At 40.5% G+C, this 23,350-nt stretch overlaps 1 protein-coding gene across 1 annotated transcript; it reads right to left on the bottom strand.

The window, feature by feature from the left end:
* Window positions 1-20,802: 20,802 nt before the first annotated feature.
* Window positions 20,803-21,971, bottom strand: LOC109774295 (RING-H2 finger protein ATL64). The gene has a single exon (XM_020333023.4). It carries the CDS (start codon window positions 21,700-21,702, stop codon window positions 21,049-21,051), a length of 654 nt encoding a protein of 217 aa, XP_020188612.1. The 5' UTR covers window positions 21,703-21,971; the 3' UTR covers window positions 20,803-21,048.
* Window positions 21,972-23,350: the final 1,379 nt, after the last annotated feature.

The raw sequence follows: 23,350 nt of genomic DNA, 5'->3' as shown, positions 1-23,350 counted from the left end.
ATTGGAATGAGTTTAAAACAGTACCTAAAGGTAGTGATTTGCTTTATTATACTAACGGATCTCATCAAGTTTTGTGTTAAGTTTTGTGTGGATGCAGTGTTCGAAGAACGAGGAGTTACCAATATGAGAAGAACAAGGAGAGGCAAGAGCTCAAGCTTGGGGATGCCCAAGGCACCCCAAGTAAATATTCCAAGGATACTCAAGAATCTAAGCTTGGGATGCCCCGGTCGACATCCCATCTTTCTTCTTCAACAATTATCGGTATACCTCGGTTTTTGTTTTGTTCACATGATATGTGTCTTTTGAGTTTATTTTTCCTTTCTTTTCCTATTTTCTCCATGCTAGTATGAGATAGTCCTTCATTGATTTATAGAATGCTTCATGTGCCTCACTTAAATCTTTTGAGTATGACTTTATAGAATGCTTCGTGTTCTTCACTTATATATTTTGAGCTTCGATATTTGTCAATTTATATTATTTGTAGAATGCTCTATGAACTTCACTTATATCCTTTGGAAGTATGAATAAGACTATCATAGGAATTAAGCTTGGGGATGCTATGTTTGATGAATATGATATTTTTAGTCCCCCAAGTTTTGATGAGCTAATTTATTTTGATGATAGCATGCCTCCTAATTATGATGAATATATTGATAAAAGTGGGTTTGGAAGAGTGTCAACTTTAGGAAGTAATTATCCCACTATTTTGGAGGGTGTTGAATCTTTTCATAATATTGATAAAAAGTGGATTGGGAGAGGTCATGACTTTATTTAGTGATGAATCCACTATTTCGGAAGAGGTTCCAATTGATTATGGGAATAATGCTTTGTGTGATAGTTAGATTGTTGAATTCATCTATGATGCTACTGAAAAATATTATGAGGGAGGAATTTATGCTTGTAGGAATTGCAATAATATCAAGTTTCCTCTCTATATGTTGAAAGTTTTGAAGTCATGCTTGTTTTGCCTTCCTATGCTAGTTGATTCTTGTTCCCATAAATTGTTTGCTCAAAAGATCCCTATGCATAGGAAGTGTGTTAGACTTAAATGTGCTAGTCATATTCTTCGTGTGCTCCCATTATGTTTCAATTCTTATTTTTTATGTGAGCATCATTGAAATCATCATGCCTAGCTAAAAAGGCATTAAAGAAAAGCGCTTGTTGGGAGACAACCCAACACTTATACCTACTATTTTTATGTGTCCACATGATTAAGCTACTATAGTAATCATGTTTTATAGCTTTTGTTTCAATAAAGTGCCAAGTAAAGCCTTTGGGGTAGTGTGGATGATAGTTGACTTGATTCTGTGCAAAAACAGAAACATTTGCTTCCAGTCACAGAATTGTTTAAATTCACTGGAGAGTGATAAAATTATGAATTTTTTACACATGATTTATATACAAATTTTCTACGTTTCCCTAATTATTCAGGCTTTTTGGAGTAGCAGAAGTATGGTTATTATTTAGATCATTACAGACTGTTCTGTTTTTCACAGATTCTGTTTTCAATGCATAATTTGCTTGTTTTCTAGTTTCTATGGCTTATATTGCTCAATATAAATTGTAGAAATGATATGGTACAGTAGGCATTGTGTGAGAACAATTATGAATCTTGTATTTGACAGTACCAAAGGGAATGATTTACTCTTTATCATACTAACCCATCTCATGAAGTTCCGTTAAAGTTTTGTGTGATTGAAGTTTTCAAGTTTTGGTTAAGATATCAATACGTGGAGAATAAGGAGTGGAAAGACCCTAAGCTTGGGGATGCCCAAGGCATCCCAATGTAATATTCAAGGAAGACTCAAGCGCCTAAGCTTGGGGATGCCCCGGAAGGCATCCCCTTTTTCATCTTCAAAACCATCGGTATACCTTACTCGAAGCTATATTTTTATTCGTCACATGATATGTGTTTTGCTTGGAGCGTATTTTCATTTTACTTGATGTTTGAATAAAATCATTGGATCTGAAATCTTGAATAAGAGAGAGTCCTCCCATGGCTAGTTAATTATTTGAATATTAATTATTTGACTACTCATTGTCCTTCACTCATGTCTTTTTGGAGTAGTTTGTCATTTACTCACGTGCTTCACTTATACCCTATGAGCAAATGGTTGAATGAATTGAATATCATAAATCTGAATTTATATATGCTTCATATGCTTATCCCATGGAGAGTAATGACTTCACTTATAAGAAGTATAGGTGGTAAAATTTATTGAAAGTTAGCAAACTCAACATTGGTCACTTGAACAATTCGTGAAAGAATATTGAAGGAAGAGAGATTTCACATATAAATATACTATCTTAGACATCTTTTGTAGTTGTGAGCACTCATTAAAATATGACATGCTAAAAAGTTGACGTTGGACAAGGAAGACAACATAATGAGTTATGTTTTCTTATATCCGAATAGAAGTTATATTTTCATGGATCATCCAACATATTGAGCTTGCCTTTCCCCCTCATGCTAGCCAAATTCTTTGCACCAAGTAGAGATACTACTTGTGCTTCCAAAAATCCCTTAAACCAGATTTTCCATGAGAGTCCACCATACCTACCTATGGATTGAGTAAGATCCTTCAAGTAAGTTTTCATCGTTGCAAGCAATAAAAGTTGCTCTCTAAATATGTATGACCTATTAGTGTGAAGAAAATAAGCTTTATACGAACTTGTGATATGGAAGAAATAAAAGCGATGGACTGCATAATAAAGGTCTTTATCACAAGCGGCAATATAAAGTGACGTTCTTTTGCATTAAGATTTTGTGCATCCAACCATAAAAAGTGCATGACAACCTCTGCTTCCCTCCGTGAAGGGACTATCTTTTACTTTTACCTTCTACCTTTATACAAGAGTCATGGTGATCGTCACCTTTCCTTTTTACACTTTTTCCTTTGGCAAGCACTATGTGTTGGAGCGATCCGGATATATATATATATATATATATATATATATATATATATATATATATATATATATATATATATACATACATATATATATATATATACTCGGCTGTAGGTTTTCATAAAGTATTACTGTTGACATTACCCTTGAGGTAAAGGGTTGGGAGGCGAAACTATAAGCCCCTATCTTTCTCTGTGTCCGATTAAAACTTTGAACCCATAAATATCACGTGAGTGTTAGCAATTGTGAAAGATTAAATGATAGTTGAGTATGTGGAATTTGCTAAATCAAAGCTCTTACATAGACCCTTCCTGAAAATAAGATGAATTGCAATTGTTTGATGACTGAGAACATAGTTTGTTAGTTTTCAAGAAAGTTTATTGTCTATACCTTAATTTATGAATAGCTTGTTACTTGATCATGAGGAGTTTTATGAGATGAGCTACTGTTTATGATATATAATGATGCTAGAAAAAGTGTTTGGAACTATCATTGATCAAACTTGTGCACTTGCTAGCATTCACACTTCATAAATTATTTATTTTATCATTTACCTACTCGAGGACGAGCAGGAATTAAGCTTGGGGATGTTGATACGTCTCCAACGTATCTATAATTTATGAAGTATTCATGCTATTATATTATCTATCTTGGATGTTTTATATGCATTTATATGATATTTTATATGATTTTTGGGACTAACTATTAACCCAGAGCCCAGTGTCAGTTTCTGTTTTTTCCTTGTTTCTAGGTTTCACAGAAAAGGAATATCAAACGGAGTCCAATTGACCTGAAAATTTCTGGAGATTATTTTTGGACCAAAATAAGCCCACGGAGTACCGGGGTTGCATCAGAGGAGTCCTGAGGCCACCACAAGGGTGGGGGCGCGCCCCCGACCTTATGGCTGCCTCGTGGGTCCCCCTGACTTGTTCTCGACGCCAACACCTCTTATATATCCCGGAACCTCCAGAACAGAATCTAGATTGGGAGTTCCACTGCCGTAAGCCTCTATAGCCACGAAAAACCAATCTAGGCCCTCTCTGGCACCCTGCTGGAGGGGGTCAACATCATCGGAGACATGGAGGAGGAAGCCGGAGGGGTCACCATCGCCATGGAGGCCAAGGACCAGAGGGAGAACCTTTCCCCATCTAAGGGGGAGGCCATTGAGGAGGAAGCACAAAGGGGAGAACCGCTCCCCCTCTCTCTTGGTGGTGCCGGAGTGCCATCGGGGGAATCATCGCCGTGGTGATCGTCTTCATCAATATCACCATCCTCATCTCTTTTACGTGGTCCACTCTCCCGCACCCCGTTGTAATCCCCTACTTGAAAATGGTGCTTTATGCCACATATTATGATCCAATGATGTGTTGCCATCCTATGATGTTTTGAGTAGATTTCTTTTGTCCTATGGGTTGATTGTTGATCTAGATTGGTTTGAGTTGTATGTTTTATTTTGGTGCTGTCCTATGGTGCCTTCCGTGCCGCACACACGTGAGGGATTCCCGCTGTAGGGTGTTGCAATACGTTCATGATTCGCTTATAGTGGGTTGCTTGAGTGACAGAAGCATAAACCCGAGTAAGGGGGTTGTTGCGTATGGGACAAAGGGGACTTGATGTGTTAATGCTATGGTTGGGATTTACCTTAATGATCTTTAGTAGTTGCGGATGCTTTCTAGAGTTCCAATCATAAGTGCATATGATCCAAAGAGAAAGTATGTTAGCTTATGCCTCTTCCTCATATGAAATTGCAATAATGGTTACCGATCTTGTTAACAATTGCCTAGGATAATTCCGCACACCGATCCATCATTATTCCACACTCGCTATTTATAATGTTTAGTAATATATTCTAACTTTATACTAACAGCACCTACTTTTATATTTTAGTTCTCCGATATCATGCAAAGTTATCTTCTTCATACCCACAACATAGTTTTATTTCTCGTTTCTAGTTGGAAGCAAACGTTCGGTGTACGTAGAGTCGTATCAGTGACAGATAGGACTTGAGAGAATATTGATCTTACCTTTAGCTTCTTGTGGGTTCGACACTCCATACTTATCACTTCCACCTTTGGAAATTGCTACGATGATTCCTTGCACTTGGGGATTATCATGCGTCCATAACCTAGTCGACGTCGAGGGTCCGTTGAGCATGGGGAAATCTATCCTAACAACCGACCTAACATATGGGAGAGGGGGTGTTGCATACCAACATTAGAGACGAGGACGACGAAGGGGGGGCCATGGTTGAGGCAAGGATGAACCGACGGTGGCCAACAGGAAGGGGAGCACCAGCTCCTGCAGCCGGATAGTGATGCTGCCGCATCCGCCGCCGCAGCCGTCGCTTGCGCAGATATGAGTCGCCGCCGATACCGGTGGTGAGGCTAGAGGAAGTGGTTGTCCTAGAGGTAGTGGTGACCAAGTAATTGGGGGTGAGGCTAGATTTGGTGCCGCGCCTGATTTTCATCTCCCGCCACCCCCCCTCATTTTCGGGTTGCTGATGTCTACTACACAACTTGTTCTTGTAGACTTGTGTTGGCCTCCAAGCGCAGAGTTTTGTAGGACAGTAGCAATTTTTCCTCAAGTGGATGACCTAAGGTTTATCAATCCATGGGAGGCGTAGGATGAAGATGATCTCTCTCAAACAATCTTGCAACCAAATAATAAAAAGTCTCTTGTGTCCCCAACACACGAAATACAATGGTAAATTGTATAAGTGCACTAGTTTGGCGAAGAGATGGTGATAAAAGTGTAGTAATGATAGTAGATATTGATTTTTTAATATGAATAATAAAAGACATCAAGGTAGCAATTGATAAAAGGGAGCACAAATGGTATTTCAATGCTTGAAAATGAGGCCTAGGGTCCGTACTTTCTCTAGTGCAATCTCTCAACAATGCTAATATAATTGGATCATATAACCATCCCTCAACGTGCGATGAAGAATAACTCCAAAGTTCTTATCTAGCGGAGAACATAAGAAGAAATTGTTTGTAGGGTAAGAAACCACCTCAAAGCTATTCTTTCCGATCAATCTATCCTAGAGTTCGTACTAAAATAACACCAAGCTATTCTTTCCGATCGATCTAGCCAAGAGTTCGTACTAAAATAACACCATATGATACACATCAACCAACTCTAATGTCACCTAGATACTCCAATGTCACCGCGAGTATCCGTGGGTTAATTATACGATATGCATCAAACAATTTCAGATTCATAATACTCAATCCAACACAAAGAACCTCAATGAGTGCCCCAAGATTTCTACCGGCGAAACAAATAGAGAACGTGCATCAACCACTATGCATAGATTACCCCAATGTCACCTCGGGAATCCGTGATTTGTGTGCCAAAACACATATCAAGTGAATCAATATGATACCCCATTGTTACCACGGGTATTCATAGCAAGACATACATCAAGTGCTCTCAAACCCATAAAAGTATTCAATCCGATAAAACGAAATTTCAAAGGGAAAACTCAATTCATCACAACAAGATAGAGAGGGGAAAACACCATATGATCCAACTATATTAATAAAGCTCGTGATACATCAAGATTGTACCAACTCAAAAACACGAGAGAAAGAGAGAGATTAAACACATAACTACTAGTACAAACCCTCAGCCCCGAGGGTGGACTACTCCCTCCTCATCATGGTGGCCGCCGGGATGATGAAGATGGCCACCGGTGATGATTTTCCCCTTCGGCAGGGTGCCGGAACGGGGTCTAGATTGGTTTTTCGTGGCTACAGAGGCTTGCGGCGGCGGAACTTCTGATCTAGGGTTATTTCTGATGGTTTCTCTATTTATAGATTTTTCAGCATTGGAGTCACACGAAGATGGGCCTCGAGGTGGGCACAACCCACCTAGGCGCGCCCAGGTGTCTTGTGCTCACCTCCTTCACCTTCTGGTCCTCCCATGAAGCTTCTAGTGCCTCTTTTGTTCAAAAAGAAATCGTCAAAAAGTTTCGTTGCATTTGGAGAACTTTTATTTCTGCACCAAAAACAACACCACGGTAGTTCTGCTGAAAACAACATCGGTCCGGGTTAGTTCCATGCAAATCATACCAAAACCATATAAAATTGTTGTAAACATGGCATGAATACTTCATAAATTATAGATACATTGGAGACGTATCAGCATCCCCAAGCTTAATTTCTACTTGTCCTCGAGTAGGTAAATGATAGAAGAAATAATTTATGAAGTGTGAATGGTAGCATAGTGCATAAGTTTGACCAATGAATAATTTCAATCACTTTTCCTAGTATCATGACATCAATTCTTTCTCATAAAACTTCTCATGTTAAAGTAGCAACAAATTCACATGTTAAGGTTCAAACAATGAATTCTCTTGAAATTCAACAACCTATATTCTTAGTCACCAAACAATTGCAATTGAACGTATTCAATAGAGTCTAAGTAAGAGCTCCACATAATCAATCATCATATATTCTTCCATGATTGCTAGTACTCAAAGCATATTCTTAGAACAAATGGCATCCATCGAACACAGAGAAAGATAGGGGCTTAATGTTTTGCCTCCCAACTCATTTATCATGGAGATAATTGTCAACAATAATAAATCATGATCAAATATATTTGTCTGGCCATATGTGCCTAGATCTTTCCCCACCACATGATGCTTGCCAACTAGAGGATAATTGAGGTTGAAATGAGAATGCATACTATTGACCCTTGCATAAAAGTAAATACTGAAAAGTAAAAGATAGGCCCTATGTAGAGGGAAGCAGATGTTGTCATGTGCTTTTTATTTTTGGATGCCCAAGCTCTTAATGCAAAGGAACATCACGTTATATTGCCCCTTATGATAGCAAACTTTATTATGCAGTTCGTCGCTTTTATTACTTTGCCATCACAAGTTTGTACAACGCTCAATTTTCCCTTAAAATAAAAGATCAAACATATTTAGGAGCAATTTTTATTGCTTTATGCACCGATGACAACTTACTTGAAGGATCTTATTCAATCCATAGGTAGGTATGGTGGACACTCATGGAAAGAAACTGGGTTTAAGGGTTTTTGGATGCGCAAGTAGTATCTCTACTTAGTACGAATTTCCTGCTAGCAAAAGATCGTAGGCAAACACCACATGTTGGACGATCCATAACAATATAACTTCTATGAAAATATACACAACCATAACTCACTACATTGTCTTCCTTTTCCAACTTAAACTAATTTGCTCAAGTTTGAAAATAATTAATGGGTATTCACAATCATAGAAGATGTCCAAGATAATATATTTGTATGTGAAAGTTCTCTTCCTTATACTAATCATTCATGAATTGCTTGTATGCCCAATATTGTGATTGTTAATCTTCAAAAGATTTCACTTTCTAAACCCAATGCGAAGCTACCACTAGGCATGATATGAACATATAATTTCAACTTCATGTTATTCAGTTCATTCAACAGTTTACTCATAGGATATAACTGAAGCACAAGAGTAAATGACAAACTACTCCAAAAAGATATAAGTGAAGATCAAGCGAGTAGTTAAGTCAATGGGCAGCTAATGGAGGACTCTCTCTTATTTAAAAAACTTTTAGATATAAGCATATTATTAAAATAGCAAGATAAACAAAACAAAATTACATTCCAAGAATAGCACACATCATGTGAAGAAGCAAAAACTTAGGCTCAACCAATACTAACCGATAATTGTTGAAGAAAGCTGGGATGCCTACCGGGGCATCCCCAAGCTTAGATGCTTGAGACTTCTTAAATAATTATCTTGGGATGCCTTGGGAATCCCCAAGCTCGAGCTTTTATGTCTCCTTAAATCCTTTTATATCATGGTTTTTCTAAATCTCAAAAACTTCATCCACACAAAACTCAACAAGAAATCGTGAGATAAGTTAGTATAAATCAATGCGAAACCTTATTATTCTCTACTATAGCAAATCACTAAAATTATTATTTAACATTGCATACTAAATGCCTCTACATATTTAATACTTCCATCCTCAAATAGAATCATTAAACACGCAAACATATGCAAACAATGCAAACATAAGAGCAATCTGTCAAAACAGGACAGTCTGTAAAGGATGCAAGAATATCAACACTTCTTTAACTCCAAAAATTCTGAAAAATTACCACACTATAGAAATTTTATCACATCTTATTGTGAAAAACATTTCAACATTTTTATCAGATTCTGACTTTTTCAAGAATTCACGCACTAGCGTGCAACTTTCTGTTTTCAAACAGCCACATATAGACTCGCAAAATAAGCATGGCAAAGGCTATACTTGAAATTTTTATTGAAATAAAAGATGCAAAACATTATTCTAAATAGAAGCAAGCAAATCCTAACAAAATAAAATGACGCTCCAAGCAAAACTCATATCATGTGACGAATGAAAATATAGCTCCAAGTAAGGTTACCGATAATGTTGGAGACGAAAGAGGGGATGCCTTCCGGGGCATCCCCGAGCTTAGTTGCTTGGATCTTCCTTGAATATTACCTTGCGGGTGCCTTGGGAATCCCCAAACTTAGGGTCTTGTCACTCCTTATTCTCCTCCTATCGATATCTCACCCAAAACTTGAAAACTTCAATCACACAAAACTTAACAAAACTTCATGAGATAGGTTAGTATGATAAAGACAAATCATTCACTTTGGCACTGTCAAAGACAAGATTCATAATTGTTCTCACACAATTCCTACTATACCTTATCATTTCCACAATTTATATTGAGCAATATAAGCCATAGAAACTAGAAAACAAGCAAACTATGCATTGAAAACAGAATCTGTCAAAAACAGAACAGTCTATAATGATTTGGACAACGACCATACTTCTGCTACTCCAAAAATTCTGAAAAAATAGGAAAACATAGGTAATTTGTATATCAATCATATGTAAAAAAATCAATAATTTATCACGTTCTAGCAGAGCAGTTCAATTATGTTACTGGGCGCAAAAGTTTCTATTTTTGCACAGAATCAAGTCAACTATCATCCACACTATCCAAAGGCTTTACTTGGCACTTTATTGAAACAAAAGCTATAAAACATGATTACTACATTAGCTTAATCATGTGAACACACAAAAACAGTAGGTAAAAGTGTTGGGTTATCTCCTAACAAGCGCTTTTCTTTAATGTCTTTTAGCTAGGCATGATGATTTCAATGATGCTCGCATAAAAGATAAGAACTGAAACGTAAGAGAGCATAATGAATCACATGGAAATCACATTTAAGTCTAACCCACTTCCTATGCATAGAGCAAACAATTTATGGGAACAAGAATCAACTAGCATAGGAAGGCAAAGCAAACATAACTTCAAGATTTTCAACACATAGAGAGGAAACTTGATAATATTGAGATATGTAGAAGCATATATTCCTCCCTCATAATAATTTTCAGTAGCATCATGAATGAATTCAACAATATAACTATCACATAAAGCATTCTTTTCATGATCCGTAAGCATAGAAATTTTACTACTCTCCACATAAGCAATTTTATTCTCATTAATAGTAGTGGGAGAAAATTCAACAAAATAGCTATCATGAGATACTTGATCCACATAATAAATTTGAGCATTAAAATCATTATGTCAAGTTTCATGGATATCATTGATATTTATATCATACATATCATCACAATAATCATCATAGATATCAACTTTGTTATCAAAATCAATTGAAACCTCTTCCAAGATAGTGGAATCATCATTAAATAAAGTCATGACCTCTCCAAATTCACTTTCATCAATATAATCATCATAAATAGGAGGCATGCTTTCATCATAGTAAATATTCTCATCAAAACTTGGGGGACTAAAAATATCATCTTCATCAAACATAGCATCCCAAGCTTATGGCTTTGCATATCGTTAACATCATGGATATTCAAAGAATTCATACTAACAACATTGCAATCGTTCTCATCATTTATGCCAAATACTTTATTGAATTCTTCTTCTATCAATTGATCACAATTTTCCGTTCCATCATTTTCAAGAAAGACATGATAAAGATGAATAATATGATGCAACCTCAATTCCATATTTTTGTAGTTTTCTTTTATAAACCAAACTAGTGATAAAACAAGAAACTAAAAGATTCAATAGCAAGATCTAAAGATATACCTTCATGCACTCACCTCCTCGGCAACGGCGCCAGAAAAGAGCTTGATGTCTACTACACAACTTGTTCTTGTAGTCCTGTGTTGGGCCTCCGAGCGCAGAGTTTTGTAGGACAGTAGCAATTTTCCCTCAAGTGGATGACCTAAGGTTTATCAATCCGTGGGAGGCGTAGGATGAAGATGTAATGATAGTAGATATTGATTTTTGTAATATGAACAATAAAAGACAGCAAGGTAGCAACTGATAAAATGGAGCACAAACGATATTGCAATGCTTGAAAATGAGGCCTAGGGTCCGTACTTTCGCTAGTGCAATCTCTCAACAATGCAAATATAATTGGATCATATAACCATTCCTCAACGTGCGATGAAGAATCACCCCAAAGTTCTTATCTAGCGGAGAACATAAGAAGAAATTGTTTGTAGGGTACGAAACCACCTCAAAGCTATTCTTTCTGATCAATCTATCCTAGAGTTCATACTAAAGTAACACCAAGCTATTCTTTCCGATCGATCTAACCAAGAGTTCGTACTAAAATAACACCATATGATACACATCAACCAACTCTAATGTCACCTAGATACTCCTATGTCACCACGAGTATCCATGAGTTGATTATACGATATGCATCAAACAATTTCATATTCATAATACTCAATCCAACACAAAGAACCACAAAGAGTGCCCCAAGATTTATACCGGAGAAATAAAGACGAGAACGTGCATCAACGCCTATGCATAGATTACCCCAATGTCACCTCGGGAATCCGCGAGTTGAGTGCCAAAACACATATCAAGTGAATCAATATGATACCCCATTGTCACCACGGGTATTCATAGCAAGACATACATCAAGTGCTCTCAAATCCATAAAAGTATTCAATCCGATAAAACAAAATCTCAAAGGGAAAACTCAATTCATCACAACAAGATAGAGAGGGGAAAACACCATATGATCCAACTATATTAATAAAGCTCGTGATACATCAAGATCGTGCCAACTCAAGAACGAGAGAGAGAGAGAGAGAGAGAGAGAGAGAGAGATTAAACACAACTACTGGTACAAACCCTCAGCCCCGAGGGTGGACTACTCCCTCCTCATCATGGTGAACGCCGGGATGATGAAGATGGCCACCGGTGATGATTTTCCCCTCCGGTAGGGTGCCGGAATGGGGTCTAGATTGGTTTTAGTGGCTACAGAGGCTTGCGGCGGTGGAACTTCTTATCTAGGGTTATTTCTGATGGTTTCTCTATTTATAGGATTTTTCAGCGTTGGACTCACACGCAGATGGGCCTCGAGGTGGGCACAACCCACCTGGGCGCGCCTGGGCCTCCTGGCACACCCATGTGTCTTGTGCTCACCTCCTTCACCTTTTGGTCCTCCCACGAAGCTTCTAGTGCCTCTTTTGTTCCAAAAGAAATCGTCAAAAAGTTTCATTGCTTTTGGAGAACTTTTATTTCTGCACAAAAAACAACACCACGGTAGTGCTGCTGAAAACAGCGTCAGTCCGGGTTAGTTCCAAGCAAATCATACCAAAACCATATAAAATTGTTGTAAACATGGCAAGAATACTTCATAAATTATAGATACATTGGAGACATATCAGTTGCTCCCGCGCATGCGAGCTTGCGCTGCACTAAGCCTGGCTCACTAGAAATTGCCGATTCGAGGGTTTCCAGCGAGTCAGGCTCTGGGCTGCTTTAAGCTTCATGCCCATGCGAGCCAGCCCACCCATATGAAATGAAACACACATTTCATGGCCCAACTCGGCCTGGTTGCCCCTAATGCGGGCAACCAAGCACGCGCTAAGCTGACATGCAAAGGCATCTTCAACCTGCAAATTTGCTCCTGCATTTCATCCACTGATAGAACAGATGCGGGATCCGTAAATGCAACGCTAACCACATATTCAAATCACAGTTCAACAAACAAGTCATAATCCATGCAAACACGACAGAATTCATCAAAATTCAGCCATAAAATAGCACAAATCATCCATTCATTGCATGCAAATAAATCTAGTACAGCAATAGTTCCAGTTCAACGAGAATAACCAGACATTCAACAAGTTTTTCATGAACGGATCATTTCGTCCCACACATACTTCATCTTGAGCTTCATCCAATAGTGTATGTACATAAATGGTTGTCCCTCTATCCTTTAGTATATCACAGCAACGCGTACAGGCTACACAATGTGTGGAGTAACATTGAATGAATGAATGATTCAATTGACAAGTTGAGCAAAAAGAAGCAAAACTTACGATCTCCTCCGCTGCAGCGTCCAAAGGCCACCTTGCCTCCAGCCGATTAATCGCGTCACAAAACTTGGTGACGGTGGTCTAGATGGCGTACCACTAATATGATAACGACTTTACATTGCGTTGCTAGATGATGTGCATGTCGTAGGGTACAATGTGCTTTTGTGCGTGAAACGAATCATGCACGCGTTGCCAGAAGAGCTCCCTTCTGCTGTTGTCTATGAAATCCACGGATATGCCAACCACGCATCACATAATAACTCATCCTCCATGGTTGAGTACCCCCGTCATCCTTCTTACTCTCAAAGAACGATATGACGTTCGTAAATTAGCTCAATGGCATTTGACGGAACACTTGTAGGGTGTGGTCTGCCATGGACTTCGTCGATAGGGGAGGAGGAGTGTACCTGGGTACAGACGGGTCATGGGTGGACGACACCGTTGTAAAAGGCAAGTGGGCGCGTTGGTGCTGGTTGCGGAGGTCCGACAATGCATGTGTGGTGGCCAGAGAGGTACAACGACGACGCCAGAGGAGGAAGGTGCGGATGCAAAGCAAGGGGGAGAAGAGGGCATTGGAAGAAAATGGGACCGGGAGGGGGGATTTGGGTTGGCCGGGGGTATCAGAGTCCTACATGCTTACTGTCCGGACTCCCGCAAAGACCCCCCCCACTTTGCTTCCAATTTGCAGGAAAAAGTGCATCAAGATCGCTCGGTGGAATGATACTGGGCCGATTTGGATGGCAGAACACGTCCAGACAGCGCGGTCCAGACGTTGTCGGCGGTTTGAGGATCCGCTTTATAAATGCCATAAGCCCCTAACATGGTACGGGAAAAAACAGCCAAGGACATGTGTACACATAATGACCAATACAACGGTCTTCTTTTCATGCATTATATATCATGTATAGAATAAAAAACATTATATGCAGTGGATTATGCCTTAGTGCTAGTACCACACTGTATCTGGTAAGTAATGTATGTATGCTGCTAAAATTACCAGATGATTAAAATTAGCTATAAAATATATAACTAAGAAATCATTCATTGTATGTTCTTGCTAAGGGACCATCTTCTTGATTAAGAGAAGGTAAAGAAAATCTCATTTTTTATTTTTTAAATCAATAATTATTCTATGTGGCACTTTTAAGATAGTACTATTGCACAACCAATAATAAGTCATAAGCATGACAAGCATATCGTCATCGCAACACATTTAGGCTCGCGTTGTGTGCAAATGTGTGGCCACAAGATGACTTATGCTAATAGCATAAAAACATGATGTTTGAGTTGCAGTTTCTAAGCAAAAGTATTTTTGTTTTATCAATTAATTAAGCACATTATGTTAAGATATCTGATGTGGCTCGCCGTAAGAACCTTTCAAGTCATTGTCTCTAGGTTCATATGTTGCATATTAACGTTTCTTCAGTGGAATCTAGAAACTTCATAACAACAAGTCTAAGGAGAATTAGACTAAACCTTGAAAAGTCGTCAATCCAATAAGCGAGAACCCAAGGACGCTGGACACACTTTGGCAACATGATCTGCTTTATCATCATAAAAATGTCGGGTGCTATAGGGGCAAAAAAATGATATCACTAAGCAGAACGCAATTTTGTTTCTTTTCTTCATTGTTCATTTTTTCTCTTTTTTATTTTGTTCGATTCTTTTCAAAATGTTGTGTTTCTATGCTAAAAAGAAAAGGATAGAAAACAAGAAAATAGGAGAAAGGACATCATATAAAAGAAATTGACGACCGCTAGGGGAAGAAATGACACTAGTTGAATGGGGTTGATGTACCATGATCGTGCCCTATGTAGTACCCACATTATATGATTGTGTCAATCTCGAGACGATCATTAGTAAGACAGACTATCGGTCTCATATTCTCATCTCAGGGATCCAGTTTTGTGACCAGATATGTGTATTTTACCCATCGTCGGTCCTTCTTATTATCCACCGGCTAAGCACATCTCTGGCTTCATTTAGTGCCCTCCAAATCTGAGATGGATGAGATTCCAATTCGGCATTAATATAAGTGTCCAGAAAGTATATGGCCTTTAACATCCTAGCACAGAGAGACTATGGGTGTTGTGTACGCCATGATTGTCTTGCTAGAGGGAAAGTTTCAGGTGCTCCCGAGGCTTACTTGATATCGTGATATGAGCTTTTAGGCCATTGGATCTCAGATTCGACTGAATCTAATGAGCTTTTGTCTGCATGTAATTTTGAGAGTCTTTAAGGGATTTTTTGCAAAACATTCAAGAGCTCCCGAAATCCACTGGATCTCAGATCCAACGGCTCCCAGGAGCACGTATCACGGTAACATATAAGTCTCGGGAGCACCTCATATTTCCCCATTTCTAGGAACACAAGATTAAAGAGTTCAAGGCCTCTCAGTCCCAAACCTCACATAAACTCTGGTTGGATCATCGATTTTCACGAAACCTAGCAGGTTTTCACTGCCCATTCTTGCCCCCCCCCCACCAACCCACCACACCAGAATTGGCTTTATAAGTTTTTGGATATGCTCGCAAAGACCCCATGGCAGTTTAAAACAAGACATGGAATAAACTTGAACTCCACCAAGCTAAGATCTCGTTTCTGGATTTTAGGAGGCACCTAAGGCCCTCTGCTACCAACAACAAAAGGTGGGGTAAAACTAGTTCTCACTGACGGATACCTCTGGATGGTTTGAATTCTTCAAGTTTTCTTCCATTAAACAAAACTGAGTAAGAGACTAATTTTACTATGGTCATGACTATATAAATCCGATGATTCTGAAAACCCTTTTCAAGCATAATAGCCTTCAAATAGTCTTATTCAACTCTAGCATACGCTTTCATCATGTCCAATTTCAAAGCACAATTAGATGTTTCAGTGCCATGTTGCGCCTCATAAAATGTAGACATTCATATGCCATGATAATGTTACTAGTTATTAGACCAGAACAAAGGTTGACTTCTCTAATAACTAATTGGTGGAATTGTGAAAGCGGTGCTGGGTTCTTTACCATTGGGATCAAGACAAGATATGTCTCATTAATGTTCTCAGCACTTTCCTCCCCATTCACAATAAGCAAGAACGCCTTGGTTACTTCCTTACCACATACTCCCTCTGTCCCACAATAAATGACTCAACTCTATACTAACTTTAGTATAAAGTTGAGTCACTTATTTTGGGACATAGCAGTATATCCCAGTGCTTGTGGAAACAATGAGCAGAAAAGCCATCCGGACCCGATGCTATCGTCCGGACCATGTGAAATAAAGTCTTCTTAACATCCTCCCCCGAGTACGGTGCAGTGAGTAGATCATTCATCGTAAGAGAAACTTTACACAGGATCGTGTCAAGAACTTCATGCATATTTGACACCGCTCATCAGATATATAAAGAGCCATATAAAATTCAGTCATCACTGCCTCAACACAGTCGGGTTCTAAACCAACTTCTCCATCATATTTTAGCAAGGGCCTTGATAATGTTCTCTTTTTCGCATCAAAGCTCGCATGTGGAAGTAATAACTATTCTATCGCCCACTGCCAAACATTCAACTCTAGCTCTTTAATGTCGTGAAATCTCATCCCGGTAATACATCCCAACGAAGCATTCGTTGATCTTGATCTCGTAGTGGCTCGGGCCAACACGACCAGGAATTCCTTCTAGGATATTAAATTCCCCTTTCAACCTTTTTATTTCTTCGCGCACACTTCCAAAAGTGTCCCTTTCCCATGTCGCTGTAGAGTGGAACTTCACCTTTTCATGCACCCTAGCTGTTGTGCTGCTTTTAGGACTTTTCGTACTGTCTGTGCCAATGAAAGTAACCAGGTTAGAGCATATACGGCTGTGCGCACCAAACCTGCATCAAATGCCCAGGCGGACGGCCGGTTTAGTGACCGATCACAAAAAATTGACCCAGACGGGCTCTTCAAACGGGCCTCAAATTCCCGGGCTGACCGGCACCCCTCATATTCAGCCCAAATCTAGGGCGAACCCATCCGAGCGCGTCTGTCGTATCGGACTAATGATGGGGTCCCACACATAATCGCCCAAAAATCCAGCAGTTCTACGAATGTCTCCTCCGGTGGGGTGTGTGAACGTCGTGTGGCACCGCTCCGGCTCTCCGTCCGAGGCCAAATCCGGCTATTTAAGCCGGACGGTGTTCCTAACCCTAGCCACATCCACCTCCTCCCTCTTCGCGCCGCCAGCCCGAGCCCATCCACCTCTCTCCCGCTCCTCCACTCTTCCCACACCCTCCGGCATCGCCATGGTTCAGCAAAAGAAGACCACGTATGCTATGCTCACGCCAGAGCCGGTTCCAGATTGAGCAGGAGATCTAGGTGAGGTGCGTTGCTCGCATCGTTGTCGGCCTGCCTCCAGACTCGATAAAGCCAGAGGAGGAGGAGGATCAGGCGGAGGAGGAGGAGGAAGAAGAAGAGCAGCAGCCACCCTATCCAGCCAAACTCTGGTGTATGCAGTCCAGAGCATTTCCTGCCAATTTCTTAACAAAGGTGCACTACCTACCTGAATAGCCAAGATCACTGAGTCCACAAACATACAGAACATCCCTGAGTACATCAATTGAGCTTGGCTTCCCTGGCCAACCCCGTCATGCTCACACAAATTATGGCCTTCATTAAAAATCCTTGATCGCTAGCCATGGTGATCCAAAACATTGGCAATGGAGGACCGTACGGTATCCCAAGTTTTATCTCTCTCTCTCTCTCACCTCAGCTTACCCATATATACATGTCAGCCTCCACGACTCTGGTCCACCCCTTTAGTAATGCATCAATATGGTATCTTAGGTAACCCAAAATCTCAAGGTTTATTGACTGGTTCAAGAAAATTACAGTACCTCCGCTCCTCCTAGAGCTTGCTACATGATAAGCCTAATGAAAACTAAACGACGCTAAACTCTCAGCCTGTGCTTAATCTAACTAGGATTCAACAAGGCGTGACATGGTCGGGGCATATTTGTTCACGAGTCCATGAACTTCTCAAACTATCACGGGGCTGCCCAAACCACAACAGTTCCATCATAGCAGATTCATCCTCACCAAGCGCCGACGAGCCTAATATGTCCGCACCAACCTTGAAACCTAGTCTGAAGGAGAGATTGGACTGTGGAGAGGTCCCTCAAGTGGATCACCAATGCCAGGAAATGGTACAGAGACCGCCTCTAATTCAGCTTGACTGGAACCACGACGAGACACAACGGGGCGTGGAAAAACACTCAACGTTGGCGGCCGCCGACGAGAGAAGGGGAACGAAGAACCTTATCAGAGGGATTGTTTGCCAGCCTTACAGCAGTGGATCGCACCCCCTGTCGTGAGAAAACTGAGCGGATCTTCTCGACCATGTGAGAATTAAGTAAGCTTTAAAGTACTGCATATCTTGCGAACGTTCGTTAGGAGGGGTTGGCATTTGTGAACATTTTAGATGGCAAGATTAGTTGTATGGGCTTGGCAATATCTTCAAAAATGCATGCCAATTTTTGGAAATAAGAAGAAAAATGCGCACAAGAGGGCAGTATTTGCAACTCCTACCAGATAAAGTTGCAAAAATAAGTTCACTTGCATTGCAGCCGGCATTCACTAGTTATCACTACTGGTTTTGAAATCTAGCTTGGATGATGTCGTACTGGTCGTGGACCATTTAACCCTACCGGGGCGATCGCGCGAGACCTCCTATACATCGCCTTAAGTGGTGGTTGTCCCGTTGGCGCTCACTCGCTTGGTGAGTTAAGCCGACCCATTAACACGAATGCTCAGTCCATCCCTCCGTCAACAAGCAGGTTCGCTCGCTCGATTGATCAATTTTTTGCTCGCTCGCTCGGTCGTTTAACTGTTGACACTTGACCATTGACTTTTCAAAAAATTGAAAAAAAGTTCAAGAATTTGAAAAAAAATCGTGAAATACACAAACAATTCATGAATTTGGAAAAAAATTGAATAAAAAATGTTCTAGAATTCTTAAAAGAATCACAAATTTGAAAAAAAAATCTAGTTCACTTATTTCAAAATATTTCATGAATACAAAATAATCATGAATTTGAAAGGAAAAGTTCACAAAATTTTAAAAAGTTCATGAGTTTAAAAAATATATTTTTGAAATTGAATAAAGTTCACAAAATTTAAAAAGGTATGTGAAACAAAGAGAAATTTATAAATTTGAAAAAAGTTCATGAATAAAAAAATCATGAATTTGGAAGGAAAAGTTCACGGATTTGAAAACATTCATGAATTTAACTATTTGAAAAAAGTTTTTGATTTTGAAAAAAAAGTTCACTGATTGAAAAAGTTCAAGAATTAGATAACAGTTTGCGGATTTCAAAAAATACTTTGTAATTTGAAAAGTGTTCATGAATTCCAAAAATATTTTTGAATATGAAAAAAATCATTAATTTTCAAAAAAAAGTTCACAAATTTCGAAAAAGAAATTGTGAAAAACTAAAAGAAAAAATATGAACTATAACATAAAAGGAAAAGGCCCAAAAACTGACGAGAAACTAGACACAAACCAGGAATGATAGTTCAATATTTATGAGTTGGCCCAGTTATCGCGTGGGGTGTGTGTTGCGTGTCATTTACCCTTTAACGGGTGCTATAGGTGTCAAATAGGATTGGGGTGATCGTACGCTCTACCCGCCTCGTTGTTTATTCTTTTGTAGATTCATTATATAGTAAGAGTGGCATGTACAAAGAAAAAAGAATCCTTAATTACATAGTCCCTCTGTCCAGAGTTGGTCAAAGGGGTCGGCATGTCACAACCCACTGTGGCCCGAGTGGTAAATGGGCCATGTTGTGCCGGCATGCGTGCTACACAAGGTCCAGACACAACCCCTTTGCTAATTGTGCCAGCCCGTCGGCACATCAAGCACGTAGGCCCATGGGATGTTAACCTGCTGGGTTGTTTTTTCTAGGCCATTTTTGGCCTATTTGGCTTTTTATGTATACATATATATATATATATATATATATATATATATATATATATATATATATATATATATATATATATATATATATATATATATATATATAGACACACACACACACACACACACATATATATATGTGTATATATATATATATAAACATAAAATATAAATGGGCCATTTCATGCTGACCAGCGTGCCCGGCCTCCAGGCCAAGCACAACCCGTTTAGCTCGTGCCATGCTGGCATGACCCAGATGGTCATCTTTGCCCCTGTCTCATAATATAAGATTTTTCTTTTTTGATACTGTGATGTTTTATATCACAGGAGAGAGGGGGTATAATTTTTTAGCTACAGTTCGTCAACTTGCAAGATGGAGTAGCAGATAATCTTTTTTTGACGGATAATTAGATGTGTTGAAATATATTACCCACCTTCCTCCATCAGTTTGGACGTTTATATGAGTTGGCTGAAGCATGAATTCATTATAGAGTTAAGAGGTCTTGGGTTCAAGACCACTTTCGGATGAGAGCAAAGAATCCAAAGATTCGAGTAACAGAAGTCATATTCCTATGCACATTTCACAAAAAAAAAAAGTACCATTTGAGAGGGAATAATCACAGTTTTAGTTACATCTCAAGTCTTAGTATAAGAGTGTTTTTACACTAATATAATGTTAAAAATTCTCATATCTTATGAGATGGAGGGAGTAGAATATACATACGTCACACTGTACACTTGTTTCCGGTTCCCCTCGAGGCTAGATTATAGCTAGGTAAAGGGAGATGCCGATTGACTACCTGCCGCCGATGTTTACCCGCGCACGTCTCTCTGGATACCACCTTGTACGGTCACTATCAAGGTTCCTCCTGCACCAAGCAACGTCGGTTGCGGCGGCTCCGTGCCCGATGACGACTGCGCAGCCGCCTCCGCCTTGCCGCTCCGCTGGCCCTGGGACAGCTCCGCCTCTGCCCGGCAGAGAGGGCACGTCGTCCTGGTGCGCAGCCACGCGTCGACGCACTCCACGTGGAATACGTGCCCGCAGTTCGGCAGCTGCCGCACCGTGTCCCCGTCCGCGAGCTCCGACAGGCACACGGCGCAGTCAGCCCCAGCGGCGCTGGTGGAGCCGACCTCCTTCCGGTACACGGTGACCGGCAGCGCGGAGAGCGCGGACGCGTCCAGCCCGTGCCGCCGGCTGCCGATCCTTCCGAACGAGTTGATGGACCGGAGGATGCCAGCGGCGAGGCCGCCGCTGCCGCGGCCTCCGCCTCGGCCAGACCGATACACCAGCACGTACAGCAAGACGCGCATGATGACGATGACGACGGTGAGCCCGAAGAGGACGAAGACGACGGTGAGCGCGACGCGCCCAGTGAAGCTGTAGTTCAGCTCCCGCTCGTATGGACCCCCGGCGGCTTCCGGCATGGCCGGCGCGCCAGCCATGGTGTTCCCTGACATGGCACTCATCGACAAGCTTACTAGGACTCCCCTACTAAAGAAGAGACGGAGCGGAAGAAAGAGAAGAAGGCAATGTCAGGTTTAGCAGCACTCGACTGCATGTGTGTTCTCTCACAGCTTAATTAGCTTCGGCAAGGCTAAACTGCTCGGGTCAACGAGTGGTGTCAGTGTCACGTACAATAGGATTGCGAGGCTGACATGTGGGGTGACGAGAACAATTGCAAATTACACGGAAATATTGCCCATTGGCCGAGAACGGGAGTGGTTGGTCAGGTCTGGGAAATGTGGATTTGATCAGCGCGGTTTGAGTACGGTTACCTTAGCTTTCGGTCCACACAAGACTTTTCTGTCGTGTAAATTTGTAATAGGAAGTCTAGAGGCAAAGGCAAGACGAAAATTCGAGGAACTGAGCAACCAAGATGAAAACGTTGACTTTGCAAACCAGCGAACATAAAATTCTTGAAGACCCGTCGGAGTTGAGCATGGAAATTTCTTCAAATCAAACAGAGACCGAACGGTGCGGCGAAACTGAAAGCTGAATAAAACTGTTGCTTATTAATGATTTGGTGCAGCATACACGAGTATATAAGAGGGTACAAACCGACTTGGGGTAGGGGTACAAAACTGACTTGGACTAGAAGTCGTATATCATAATGACTACTCTAACATCCCCCCGCAGTATCAACGGCAGGCTCGACGACGTTGAGACTGAAACAGATATCTTGAAACGGCTTAGTAGGCAATGCCTTGGTGAAAATGTCAGCAAACTGAGCCGTAGAGGGAACATGAAGCACCCGAACCTGACCAAGAGCAACCTTTTCACGAACAAAATGAATATCAATCTCAATATGCTTTGTGCGTCGGTGTTGAACTGGATTGCTGGTCATGTAGACTGCTGATATGTTGTCACAGTAGACAATAGTGGCCTGCTCAATAGGCCTGTGTAGCTCGGAGAGTAACTGCCGAATCCAGATTGTATCTGCAACGGCATGTGCCACAGCGCGATACTCAGCCTCGGCCGACGAACGTGAGACTGTAACCTGTCTTTTCGAAGACCAAGAAATCAAATTGTTACCAAGAAAAACACAAAAACCGGAAGTGGACCTTCGAGTGTCAGGACAACCAGCCCAGTCTGCATCAGAGTATGCGGTAAGCGAGTTTGGAGAAGAATTATTGAGGTGGAGACCATGATTGAGAGTTCTTTTTAAATACCGAAGAATGCGTTTAATATGATTATAGTGAGGAACCCGGGGATCATGCATATAGAGACATGCTTGTTGAACAGCAAAAGAGATTTCAGGACGAGTAATGGTGAGATATTGGAGAGCACCTGTTAGGCTACGATAGAGAGTAGGATCGGAAAAGGGTTCACCGGTAGCCGAAAGTTTAAAACTAGTATCGACAGGAGTGCGAGATGATTGACAGTCAAGCATACCAGCACGATTAAGAAGATCAAGAATATACTGGCGTTGGGAAACAAAAAGGCTGGAGGAATCTCGAACAACAGCAATGCCTAAGAAATGATGAAGGAGTCCTAGGTCAGTCATAGAAAATTCAGATCTAAGAAAAGAGACAATATGATCTAAGAACTTTTGAGAGGAGGCGGTAAGAATGATATCATCTACATAGAGAAGTAAATAGGCAGTGTCAGAAGTTT

Source organism: Aegilops tauschii, chromosome 3 (genome assembly GCF_002575655.3).
Source record: "Aegilops tauschii subsp. strangulata cultivar AL8/78 chromosome 3, Aet v6.0, whole genome shotgun sequence".
In the NCBI taxonomy this organism is placed as follows: Eukaryota; Viridiplantae; Streptophyta; class Magnoliopsida; order Poales; family Poaceae; genus Aegilops; species Aegilops tauschii.
The sequence above is the reverse complement of the archived record's forward strand: the minus strand, read 5'-3'. Positions and strand labels throughout refer to the sequence as shown.